At 44.6% G+C, this 13,404-nt stretch overlaps 1 protein-coding gene across 2 annotated transcripts in view; it reads right to left on the reverse strand.

The window, feature by feature from the left end:
- LONP1 (lon peptidase 1, mitochondrial) overlaps nt 1-12,627 on the reverse strand; it is a 29,308-nt gene extending 16,681 nt beyond the window's left edge. The window contains exons 1-8 of one of the 2 annotated variants that reach the window (XM_068920425.1): nt 12,208-12,627; nt 8,813-8,901; nt 8,247-8,366; nt 5,039-5,267; nt 4,499-4,560; nt 3,764-3,893; nt 3,250-3,333; nt 258-478 (exon numbers count right to left, since the gene is read on the reverse strand). In XM_068920425.1, coding sequence (XP_068776526.1) covers nt 258-478; nt 3,250-3,333; nt 3,764-3,893; nt 4,499-4,560; nt 5,039-5,267; nt 8,247-8,366; nt 8,813-8,901; nt 12,208-12,588 — 1,316 coding nt within the window. In that variant the 5' untranslated portion in view covers nt 12,589-12,627. Of the gene's footprint in view, nt 1-257; nt 479-3,249; nt 3,334-3,763; nt 3,894-4,498; nt 4,561-5,038; nt 5,268-8,246; nt 8,367-8,812; nt 8,902-11,803; nt 12,160-12,207 lie in introns of those variants that run through there. The other variant, XM_068920426.1, reaches the window with a different exon arrangement.
- Nucleotides 12,628-13,404: the final 777 nt, after the last annotated feature.

Genomic DNA, 13,404 nt, shown 5'->3' on the forward strand with positions numbered 1-13,404 from the left:
CCAATTAAGGACTGAAACCGTCACTGCACGTTTCATGAGTAGGAAAGAACTGCACAGTATCTACCCACAGCATTAGGCTTCAAGAGAAGAGTTAAAATGATCAAAAACCAACAAGGGTGTGATCATATGCTACATTCAAAGAAACACACCATGGCAGAAGGAGATATGAAACACTTAATGTACAGGCTTCACAGCTTTGTACAGTTTTTTCTCATTCTCCCAACTAATCTTAGCAGAGGATATAGCCATGCACTCACTTGAATTCTGAGGAATGATTATCCAGCAAACCCAGCTTGTTCAACTCTTCATCAATCACATCCATAACATGCTTTGGCACTACCAGCTCCTTGAGTCGCTCACGGAATTTCTCTTCTATAGCATCCTTGTCCTCTTTTTCCAGACCTAGCTCTTTCTTAATGATCTTCAGCTGCTCTTGGAGAAGATACTTGCGATGAGTCTGCTTGATCTTTTCCTCCACCTAGACACAGCAACAAATGTGGCAACTATTCTGTTGATACTACACATCAAACGCTTCCAAACACTTCCCAATTACAACCTTCTCAGGAACTGAAGATACAACGTGGAAATCTTCATTTGCAGCCAGTTCTAGTCTAAGAAGTGACTCTATTTGTATCATTGTTAAGCAGCATCTCACCATGTCTCAGTTATTTCCATATCATGTATGCTCAACACAAAGTAACATCAGTCAGGCTACTGACGGTCTGGAAAGACTGCATCTTAGACTTGAACTGAGTTCTGCCTATCATGTGGGTAATGCACATGATGACTGGTAAACTCACATACTTCCAGGCAATATTTGCTTGACTAGCTACTATTTAAATGTTCACAGGACTTTGGGTCTAAACCTAATAACTCTGTCAGAAGTGCAAGTATCTGCATATGATACTGAGGTATATACGTGCATGTACATAGATACATTATAAACAGGACCATGTTTTTCCTAGCAACCCTGGAAACGAGCTGCAACGTATGTTTTTTTTGAGCAAGGAGAGTATGTTTTGTCATAGAGCTCCCCTATTTTATCTTCCCGTGTGACTTGCCTTTGTCTTACCATAGCTTCTGATTCTTCTATATTCACTACCCAAGTATATTTAAGAGCTCCACAGTTAAATTTACCTCATAGAATGAAGAGCTGTGGTTCATCTTCCTTGCTTCCATCTATGCCTGGCTGACATTTCAGTTTTTATCTTTAGACAACAATTTAGGTTGGCAGGGACCTCTTGGGACCCTTCCCAGAGCAGGGTCACCTTAGATCAGATTGCTCTGGGCCTTGTCCAGTTGACTCCTGAGTATCTCCAATGTTGACTAGTAGCATAAAAATTTTTCCTAATACCTAATTGGAATTTCTCTTGCTGCAGCTTTTGTCCCTTGCCTCTTATCCTACCACTGTTTATCTCTGAGAAGAGTCTCGCTATCTTCTATATAACCACCCTTTAGGTAGCCAAAGACAGCATTAGGAGCCTTAACCTTCTTTTCCCACGTCCAAAGAAATCCAATTCTTTCAGGCTCTCCTAGTACTCATGCTCCAGCCCCCACATCTCAGGGGCCTTCGCTGGACATGCTCCAGTATTTCAATGTCTGGCCTGTGCTGGGGAGACCAAAAGCTGGACGCCATACTCCAGACGGGATCTCACCACTGACAAATAGAGAGGCATAACCACTTATTTCAACCTGCTGTCTACGCTTTTGCCAATAGAGCCCAGTATGCACTTGGCCTTCCTTGCCACAGGGACAGGCTGCTAAGTCATGGTCAACTTTTTGCACATCAGGACACCAAGGTCCTTTTCTGCAAAGCTGCATTCTACTCAGTTGGCGGCACCCCTCCCCAATCCTGTTATGCGGGGTTATCCCAACCCAGGTGTAGGACTTCAAGTTTGTCTTTGCTGAATTTGATGAGGTTCTTGTCAGTCTACTTGTCCAGCTTGTTCAGTTCCCTCTGAATAGCAGCCTTGCCCTCCAACATATCAGACACACGCCCCAATTTGAAATCATCTGCAAACTGGCTAAGAGTGCACTCCACTCCAGGGTCTATGTGGTTGCTGAAGACACTAAAGAGTAATTGCCCCTGTATCGAACCCCTAAGGGATGCTGCTAGTAAAAAAGTACAGTCGGACTTAGTACTGTTGACCACAACTCTTTTTGCCCAGCAGTTGAACCAATTTTCCATTTACCTTCTACTTTATTCTTCCAGGCTGTATATCCCCAGTTCGGCCATAAGGATACTACAGGAACCATGCCAAAGGCCTTGCTAAAGTCAAGGTATACAATATTCATTCATCTCCCTTTGTCCTCTAGGGCTTTTTAATCAGAGAAGGCAACCAGGTTAGTCAGGCACCATTTGCTCTCAGAAAACCATTCTGGCTGTTCCCAATCACCACCATCTCCTTCATTTGCCTCAACAAGTCTTCCAGGAGGATTTACTCCATAACCTTCCTAGAGATTGCGAGCAAGTTGATTGGTCTGTACTTCCCCCGATCTTCCTTTTCACCCTTCTTGAAGATGGCCATGACGTTTACCTTTTTCTAGTTATCAGCAACTTTCCCAGTCACCACAACCTTTCAAAAATGATTGAGAGCGACAACATAATGACATTGGCCACCTCCGTCAGCATCCTCGGATGCATCCTCTCTGGTCCCCCCAGGCTTGCGTATATCCAATTTGCTTAAGTGGTCTCTAAAATTCCTACCCTGGTTCAAAAGCATTTTCCATTTTCATATTAAGTTTAGAAGCCACAATTATTAGACGTTAATAAACTCAGGAATTTTTGACTCCGTGTACACAAATCTTCGTACTTCATATACACAGCTGCCATTTTGACGTAGTTATTGTAATCTGACTAAAACCTATAACAGTCAGGAACTACTGCAGATCATAGTGGTTAGCAGAGCGTATTTTAAATTAACACTGCAGTTACATACCACAATGCAGTACATTTTTAAATAGATGCGTGCTAGACTGTAGCTCTCTAGGATTTGCCCACTTGTACAAAACTACAACTTCCACACACTTCAGCAACCGCTGCTGTAACCTCACCTCTTGTTACTTCTACAAACATGTAAGAAAAATTAAGTTTCTAATGGAACATGAGTACCAAACGTTAACTCTAAAATGATATTCTCCCTTTAGAGTGCACACCATTGTCTTGCTTTATAATTCTTCATTTGCAAAACTAAGTATCACAATGAACATGGTATAAATACATGCAACGCATGTGCTATTCATACTTACTTCCCTTCCAAGACGCTGCTGAAGTTTGCTCAGCTCATATTCCTTCTTTAGGAGGGAAAGGGCCTTGTAAAGCCGTTTGGGAATCTGGAAAAAAAATAAACAAAATAAGTTTTCAGACTTTTGTTAGCTTTTCTCACAGAAAGTTATCATCCAAAATAAAAAGCTCCTACAGGCTGCCTGGAAAGTTGCTCTTGCTGGAAGAAACTTTCAGTAACTCTCCAGCATCCACAAACATAGAAGGACGAACAGTGTAGCCCTTTAGCAATATGCACCCAATCAGGGAAAGGCAACTGTTTGCCACCAAACATGTAGAGCATCCAGCCTTTCTCTGAAGGCAAATTATTAATTACTTAACACATCCTTCAACTGGAACCAAGCCACTGATATAAATCTATTGTCAAATGTAGCACTAAGGTCTTCTCTATACTGAGGCTGCTACAGAAGCTGTGATATACCACAGACGCACTTTTAATTCCGCTAGTAAGTACAGCTTTAGTTCAAAGCTTCATCTTACACTGGTTTCTTCCAAGATGTCTTGAAGCTCTTGTGACTCTGCCCCTGTTAATGCTGCACCCATGTCACTCAGGTAGATAGGGTTATCTACCACACGTTGCCCAGCCTGCATCATCTGAAGTACCGACTCTCTAAAAAAAAGTAGTAATAAAATCCCAAAAGCTTAATAAACAAAGAATTGCTACATTCATAAGGGGGTATCCTTATAGAGCTATTTGTTATAACAGGGTGAAGGAATGAAACACAGCTTCATTTCATAGAAAAATAATTTCATATTTTAAATTTGTCTCAGCCAACGCTTCGGAACACTGATAATTAAAGGGAATGATCAGTGATAAATAAACCCAAATATATGGAAGCGTTCTTTTAACAGTTACATAAGATTTGTGTGTCTCAGTATGCTGAGCCTCTTGCCATGCTCACAGACATGCTCATGATCACATAGATCAGAGGATGATATGTAATTGCAGTGAGGTACACTTTTACGCAGACCACCTGACACAGATGCTATCTATCTCACATGAAAATTTCACAACAGGTTTTCAAAGTCTCCCCCCTATTTCTAAGAGGATGATAAAACTGGCATCCTAAAACAAAATTCTAGGCAAAAAATCAGCAAGTGCCTTTTCTTACTGTTACTGTGAAAGGATAGGTGGAGAAGAAAATCTCAGGCTACTCCAGCGTGACTGACTGACAATATATTGTTCCCAAAGCCAGGGAGCATGAAGACACATACCTGTACAAGGGGTTCAAGGCAATGATGTCCCGGATTGTTTTGACAATTTCTGCAGTAAGTGCCTATTAATTAAATAAGATTTTAATCAACAGAAAGCTGGAACACTACAAGGCCCGAGTACAAACCTCCCCACCATGAGAACCCAGAAATACTCTAAAGGTGTGTGGTAATGGTGCTTGGTATTGGGGCAGTTCCTTCTCCTTCACACCTGGGAGGGGAGGCAAGGCAAGAAGTGCTATAGACTGGCTTCCTACATGCACAAAGCTTAACTGCTCCTTGGACAGAAGATATTACACGGATATAAGCACAGCCCAATCTCTTCATTCAACAATTTTTTGAAGTGACTAATTCTAAGAAATTGAATGCTGCAATGAAAAGTCATTATTTTCACCTAATCCCCTCATGCAGTGATTGTGAGCAGCAGGAATTAGGTTCTGAAGCCTGATATTCAAGCTTGATTTTAGAACTCTTCCTTTTAAGTAAAAAATGTAGATGCTACTTTAAAGGACAGGCCCTGGCTTAGATGATTAATTCACTTACTTTAACCTCTTCTGTGATCTGAAAATCTTCATGAACCACATTCTCTACTTCCACCATGAGAACCTCCTGCGAGGAAGAAGCCACAGGCTCTAGTACCACTTCCACAGCTTGGTCCTTTGCTCCAGGCTCTTCTTCAGTCTCTTTCTTAGAGCGCTTCTGTTTCCTTCTAATTTTCTGTTTGTTCTCAGACTCCTCAGGCTCAACCTCTAGTTGCTTGTTTATACGAATCCTGAAAGCCAGGAGAAACCAGCTACAATCAGTTCTCCTCCGCTATACCTGACTTCAGCTCTCCAGCATGAAAAGAGTCTAAGTTATATTTTGAGTAAACTAAAATTCCAAACATTGACAAAAAGTGACAGACGATTTTACGTATTTTGACTAGATTTAACTTTTAGTCATTTTCATCAAAATAAGGCTTAGTACTTGCTACTTAGTGAAACAGCACTAATCAAGCAGTAGACACTTATGGGATTTATTACATAAATCTAGAATGAGTAAGCTACAGTACAAAAAGAAAAACTTAACTTACCACTGAACTAGGCTCCTTCGGTTTCTGCTCTATAGCTTTTTTAAAAATCAGGTTAGGTTTCTCAAATGAAGTCAGAAAGCTGAAAAAAAACCATGGGAGACCTATTTGATCCTACTTGGAGGAAGAGGGAAAGACTTAGCTGCTCCCAAGGTGCCATACTGATATGTATTTAGATTCTGTTTGGTGACATTAAGTGGAGAGTCAGAGGAATGGGCATGCTAAAACATGCTTGAGCAGAGACACCCCATGGTACTCCCTCTGCGCTGAAACAATTCATATGAACCCTGAAAGGTTCTTTCAGTACTGGATATGGCACTGGAGTCTCAACGCTTTTTTTTCCTCTTTTCTCTTTTACTCCTCAATATATCCTCACTGTGCTCCTGATAATTTCATGTGCAATGTGGAACACGTACAAAGGGACTGAGTATCAGCTCAAAATTCTTTTGGGTTGCTCCTGAAAATGCTTGCATTCAAGTTCAGTTCCTCACCTAAGTTCTTAAGCTCACTTGTGACTGACAGTGTTCTAAGGCTCGTCTTTCTTCCAACAGTAACACTAATCTAATAAACACATCACTAAGTTCACCTTGCTTGTACTCTTAGCTCATTAAAACAAAAATCCTCTACTTCTAAAACTCATCATCTGTTTCTGATTGTATCATGTATCATTTCCATTTGCTTCCTCAAGCTCTGATTAAAGATATTCACACAGGTAAGCATATGTCTCCAGGATTACAAATAAAACACATGGAAGAGGCAGTCTTGGGTTTTTTTTTTTTTTTAAAAACTTCCCATGATAAGAAGGAAGAAGCTTTATTTCCAGCTAAAAGTACCACAAAACTTATCCGTGGACAGCTTTTCATGCCAAATAATTTTTGTTTCACTTTACCAGCTTTCAGTACAACTGTACAGTTTAAATAACACTCTACTTTGGTCTGCCAGGTAGTCCTGATGATTGCAGGTAAGGACACCATAAGAGACTGCCTTGATCAGCTACTGAGGCACAACACAAAGCCATTTGTGCGTCTTTAATATTTTTAACCCAGATCAGTTCCCACACTGATCCATCAGGCAGCTCCATAAACGCTTGCATTGACATTAAAAGGAAGGAGCAAAGCTGGGATGTGAATTAGCAGCCACGAGCAGCTGATAGCACCTCTTCCAGAAGCTGTGTTAGCTTAAACCAATTGTGGTACTACAAAATCAGATTTCTAATGATTTAAAGAAAACATTATAAATCTGATTTTGTTGGTGAACCAACACATAAAGTTCAGTATCACAGACTATATGATTTCTCCTGGCTGGATGGCAGAGCTCAGAGGGTGGTGGTCAGTGGCACAGAGTCAAGTTGGAGGCCTGTAGCTAGTGCTGTCCCCCCCAGGGGTCAGTCCTGGGTCCAGTCTTGTTCAACGTATTCATCGATGACCTGGAGGAAGGCACAGAGTGCACCCTCAGCAAGTTTGCTGATGATCCAAAACTGGGGAGGAGTGGCTGACACACCAGAAGACTGTGCTGCCATTCAGAGGGACCTGGACAGGCTGGAGAGATGGGCGGAGGGGAACCTCCTGAAGTTCAACAAAGGCAAGTGCAAGGTCCTGCACCTAGGCAGGAAGAATCCCCTGCGCCAGTACAGGCTGGGGGTTGACCTGCTGGAAAGCAGCCCTGCAGAGAAGGAGCTGGGAGTGCTGGTGGACAACAAGTTAAGCATGAGGCAGCATTGTGCCCTGGTGGCCCAGAAGGCCAATGGTCTCCTGGGGTGCATGAGGCAGAGTGTTGCCAGCAGGTGGAGGGAGGTGATCCTGCCCCTCTCCTCAGCCCTGCTGAGGCCTCACCTGGAGTACTGTGTCCACTTCTGGGCTCCCCAGTCCAAGAGAGACTTGGCCCTACTGGAGAGAGTCCAGCGGAGGGCTACCAAGATGATTAGAGGGCTGGAGCACCTCTCCTAGGAAGAAAGACTGCAAGAGCTGGGCCTGTTCAGCCTGGAGAAGAGAAGACTTGAGAGGGGATCTCATCAACGTGTACAAGTATCTGAAGGAAGGGTGTCAAGAGGACGGGGCTAGACTCTTCTCCGTGGTGCCCAGCAACAGGACGAGAGGTAATGGGCAGAAACTGAACCACAGGAAGTTCCACCTGAACCTGAGAAAAAACTTCTCGACTGTGAGGGTGACAGAGCACTGGAACAGGTTGCCCAGAGGGGTAGTGGAGTCTCCTTCCCTGGAGATATTCAAAACCCGTCTGGACGCGATCCTGGGCAATATGCTCTAGAGGTCCCTGCTTGAGCAGGGAGGTTGGACGAGATGATCTCCAGAGGTCCCTTCCAACCTAAACCATTCTGTGATTACCAAGTCACATTGTATTGTGAGATAAACTGCTTAACTCCAGTATATGAATGCTTGCTTGCATCACATTACTGTTTATATGAGAACGACATGCACTAGCTCTTCCTTTCAGAGCTAACCAGTTACATCCATACAGCATGCACAATATTGGGGCTGGAGCGCCAGGGAACTATCAAAATACATTGTGGTAAAAAAAGCTAAGTTTTGGTGTGCAGTACAGGAGAGACAGCAATACAAAGCTTCATCCTACTTATGAAACTGCATGCAGGTGGTGAAGAGGATAGAGGGATATATCTGTTTATAAAGAAGTGTGATGAGATGCATCTGAAGTACAAGTAATTACCTTCGGTGCCCCATGACTATCATACGCAACTTGTCTCCAAGGTCCTGCATTTCATGGATCTGTACAAAAGTTCCCATCTGGTAGATTTCATTCAGATTCTCCACCACATCAGATTCATTGCTATTGAGAAAAAAAAATTAAAGTAGATATTCAGAAAGGAGGATATTCACATTATCAAGAAACATATTCTTGAGAAAGGAGGTAAGATTTAAAAAAGAAGAAACAATCACTGGTTGCAGAAGTTTAGACTGGCTTAAGGAGCAAAGCCATTCACTTTATCTCCACTGTTACTACCGTATGGTCTGTTTCCAAGTCACTCAACTGTCTGGATGCTTTATCCCTCCTCCCAAATAATAACAGACTTTCCTGCAGCAAGATTCAAACCCCTAACAGTACTTATGGTGGGAACAAAAGCTGTCATAGTAAGAGGATGGTCCGAACCCTGACTACACATGGTTTCTATATCACTATATAAGGCAGGGAATTTCAAACCTTAGCTTTTAGTGTAAATTCTGCCCAGTCATGGAAATACCTTATAATGAAAAACATCAAGAGACGCAACTTACTTGTCATCCTTTTTAAGAAAGACACCAGCATATGGCTGGGCAAGACGAACTTTCCTCCTCAACAGCTCAACCAGCTTCTTATTTTTTACCTAGGACAACAATAAGGTCAAAGTCAGAGGTGGATTTTCGAAAACTTCACACTCTCATTGTCCATGTTTCTGCTGGAAGTCTATGGCTGAATTACGGAAGCTAATCTGGGTTCATTCTAGCCTTGCTCTCATTAGGGTACAGAGTGGGAAAAATATTAGAGAAACTTGAAAACGGAGTATTTAAGACAAGCTGCACTTCTCAAAATAAGCAAGTAGGATATAAAATATTACCATGCATTTTGGCTTTGCATACACAGAAAATTCAGACTTCACTATTCCAGTTCACCTCCCTCTAGATACACAAATTATGGTAGTGTTAATCAGACTTGTTTCACTCAAAAGGTACCACAGCGAGCACTGAACCAACATTAGTAAAAAAAAAAAAAAATTAAATTTAAAAAAATCCAGAAATTAATATTCTGCAAAGCGCAAAAGATGTTTGTCCTTTTTATGCAGCAGAAAATTGGTAGATCTCCATGAAAACTACAGCTTGAGGGCAGGGGAAGAAATTAGGCCTAATCTGTACAAACCTTATGAGCAAGAACCTTCCAGTCACTTGAATGACACTTTGTAAGAACCACTATTAATATCACTGTTGAAGGTCTGTAGATTTATAAAAGACATCGTAAGGCCAAAAAACTCTACAAATCAGATCAAGATCAAAGATATTCCTCTACCTGTTAACTTCAGGCACTTTTCATAACAATGCATCATGACAGGACACATACCAAGTCATAAGGTATGAGGCAACATGTCTCCTTCAAAAGGGTAGTATTAACCCAGATTTTTGCTCCATGTGATGATGTTCCCCTTCCCTTCGACACTTGTGCATCCCACCTCTCTAGTTCAGTCTTCCTCACCAACTGCCCATTCTGCCCACCCTATCCTTCTTCAAATCCTCTTATCTGAAGATCCCTCTGCTCAAACCTCTCCTACACCTGCCAGCCCATCCTCATCCCTGCTTAGCATCCCAGCCAGTGTTTCTTCCTGCTTTGCCTTCTTACTCCCCTCTGCTCTACAAATTTGGCCCTGGCAGATACCCTACCCCCCCTGCAATTGTTATCACAGCTGGCTGAGGCCTCAGTGACACCCTGGGGCAGAAGGGTGAAGAAATTGTCCAAAGGAAGCACGTTTAACTAGTTTCCACACTGCTCAACTCCAAATTCCATCAGACTGGGAATTCTACACTTCATGGCTACAGCATTCATACTAAGGAGTAAATAACATGCCAGGAAATGCGAAGGATTCTCGTTATTAGTATATTTCATTGATTCTCAAAAAAATGCCAGACCCCCATATCCTCAATAGTTCTAAGAAATACAAATACATATTTAATATAAGCTTCATGTTTTACTGCATCTTATTCAGTCCTATATATAATTTTTGCTAAACATCCTGCATCAAAACCCTGACAATTTGACAGAGGCCTGACCCTCCTAATCAGTGCCTCTCCTCCTCTTATATACTACAGATCCCAATAGCGCCACAATTTCTCTTAATCAAAGCCTAGAGTTCTTCAAGTAGCAAATGTGCACTGAAGACACAGGGTTCAAAATCTGACCAAAAAAAAAAAAAAAATTGAGTATGCCCAAACAAAAAAAGCCACCTATTGTCTTTGCCTAGCAAGGAAGACCATCTGCAGAGTTCTTGAGTTAGTTTGCCTAGATGCTCAACACTTTTGAGAAGAAACAACACGGTCTTGACATGAGCAATAACACTATTGTTGGCATATTCTAGTTTTCACACCTCTGCTTTCATTTTTGTACAATGTCTAGCAAAACTACGCTTACTAGTGTCAGAGGTATTAACAGAAAGGAAAATGAATAATTCCATCTTCACAGAAGAGACTACACTTTGTCAGTAAATGGCACCACAATGAATCCACAGGACAAAAGAAAGCGTTTAACAATTGCCTGAATGTAAGGCACCATCCACCTATGCACTGAAATTAATGATTCATACATAAAGGCATCATATACGTGCCTAAAGATCACAATAATATACAAGCTTCTCCATTTCCCAATTCCCACCTAGAAAGAAACTAAAAATCGCACAAACTAAATTTAGGCATGTAGAAAAATGGTACAATAGAAATAATATTATGATAATACTAAGAACAGGAAGCTATGTTGGGTCAGTTCTTGTTACATATACTTAAAATCCAATTGTTAAAGTACCACTGAATAGTGAAAATATATGTGTACTCGTTCCAAAATGTTTTCCCCCCCCGCCTCCTCTGCCTGAAATGTATTTCTGTCCTGTGAGCTCAAGTGGCACATCAAAGTTCAAATTTATGGCTCTCCAAACAAAAGATTGGGGTACAGAGGGGAGAGATGTTGCTTTGAAACTTTAAGATTACCACCCCGGTCTGTCTAAACACCCTCTCCCCCATAGAAGAGTTTCTACAAGCTGAACACATGCCTCCGCCCTGTAGCTGAGATCACTTCACATTGCCTTCACAAAGATCGTTCTTCTTGACACTATGACACAAGCCCACAAAGCTAATTTAAGGACGCATTTGCTTAACCTTGAGCAAAGGAACAAGCAAAGGACAGTGAACTCTGAAGCATGCCAGCACAGATCACGTTCCTTGCCTGCCGAAAGCATTGTTAAAGACTCTGATGCAACCTTCATGAATCTCTAAGTTCATAACTAGAGAAAACAACGTTCCATTACTCAGGCTATATAGTTAGAAGTGCTACGCTAACAAGCAGAACGTCCTAAAGTGTGGTACACCCTGCCGTCTTCCCCAGTGCTTTATGTTAAAACAAGCAAACAAACAAAAAAACCCAAACAAATAGCAAAAAAACCCTAACCAAAACAATAACAAAAACAAACAAGCAGAAGAACACTCTAGAGATGAAGAATAAGGCTTTGACAAGAAAAGCACCCCCGGTATTACCTGCAGTCAGGAAACAAGCTAATGCAACTGCGCTCTCCATCAAGGACAGCTAACAGCACCCAGAAGAGCATGCTAGCCGAAAAACTGCACTCATCAGTTTAATGGCTAACAGCCAAGGCCAGGCAAAGCTATACTCGGTTATCAGCTACAAAACCAACTCCAACGCTGTCAGCGGCACCACAGTACCGCTTTGCCACACGGCCTCAGGCCCCCTCTCGGTTACGTCAGCTGTCCCCTCCGCGACGAGCCGGCGGCGGCAGTGAGGGCGAGCCGCGGCCCAGGCCCCCGCCCCGCGTCCCCCGGCCGCAGGCGAGCTGGGCTCCGCGGGCAGCGGCGGCCGCCGCGCGAGGGGAGCCGCGAGGAGGCGGCGCCGGCCCCGGCCCCGGCCCCGGCCCGCCCCTCACCTCGATGATCTTGATGAAGCGCGGGAAGACAGGGTTGCGCGTCACGGCGATGAGCGGCACGTTGGGGAAGTGATCCGGGACGAGCAGCGGCGTGAGTGCCGTCATGACCGGGCCGGCCCCGCCGGGGTCCGCCCCGCCGCCGCCGTCCTCGGCGCCGCCGCCCTCCAGCCCGTCACCCCCCGCCAAGCTGCCGGGGCCCCGGAGATGCCGCCGCGGGCCGGTGCCGAAGGTGGCGAGAGGAGACGGCGCGGAGCCCGGCGGAGCCAACGGCACCCCGCGGGCAGCCGCGGGGAAAGCGGCTGCCAAGAAGCGCCGCCGCCCGGGCCACAACAGCGCCGGCCGCCAGCGCCCGCATAGCAGCAAGCAGCGCGCGGCCGCCATGCCGCCCACGCGAGCCCCTGCGACACTTCCGCCTGGCCGTGGCGCGCAGGCGCCGGGAGCGCCGGGGCCCGCCCCGGCCTGTGGCGCGTGGCGGCGCGCACGTCCGGGCTGGGAGCTCCCTGCTGTCCGCGTGTTCGAGCCTCGGTCCCGGTAGAGTGCCGGCGGCTTGCGGGAGCGAGGTGTAGGTGATAGGAGTAGGAAGAAGGCTTGAAAGTCCCGGACAGGTTGATATTCTGAGGGAGGAGAAGGGGAGGGGAAGACAGATAGCGGCTAGGCTCAGGTGCTCTCCCAAAGTAACTTCTCTTAGCACTGCTGTTCTGTGTCGGCCCCGCCGTGACTCATCCTCACAGCACTCCCTGGAAGGGGGTGGGAGACTAGGGAGAAAGAGGACGTACAGAAACCAAGTGATCTTAGGTACAACAAATGAAGGGAAATGGATGTGCGAGAAAAGCCCCCCCCCCCCCAAAAAAAACCAACAAAAACAAAAACCGGAGAACGAGAGGGGACTCTGAGCAGAGCACCCCTGGCAGCACATGCCGCTACCAGGAAGCGTCCCAGTGGTGCTCTAACTCGAAATGTGCCCAGAAGATGGACTGGACACAGCCCCTAGAATTGTTGGGATTACTCCTCTGAGACCTCCTACTGATTCTGTGGATAGCCACCATGGCCAGGAGAGGCTGCTGAGGAGGTCTTGTGACTCCTGTGTGGGTGAGATGTAAGTAAGGCCAGGACCATCGACAAGAGGTTCTGGGAGAGAGGCCACAGCCTTGTGCACTTTCTCTACCTGTGTGGCAGGGCCACCCTCTCACTACAGAA

Source organism: Struthio camelus, chromosome 26 (genome assembly GCF_040807025.1).
Source record: "Struthio camelus isolate bStrCam1 chromosome 26, bStrCam1.hap1, whole genome shotgun sequence".
NCBI classification, from domain to species: domain Eukaryota; kingdom Metazoa; phylum Chordata; class Aves; order Struthioniformes; family Struthionidae; genus Struthio; species Struthio camelus.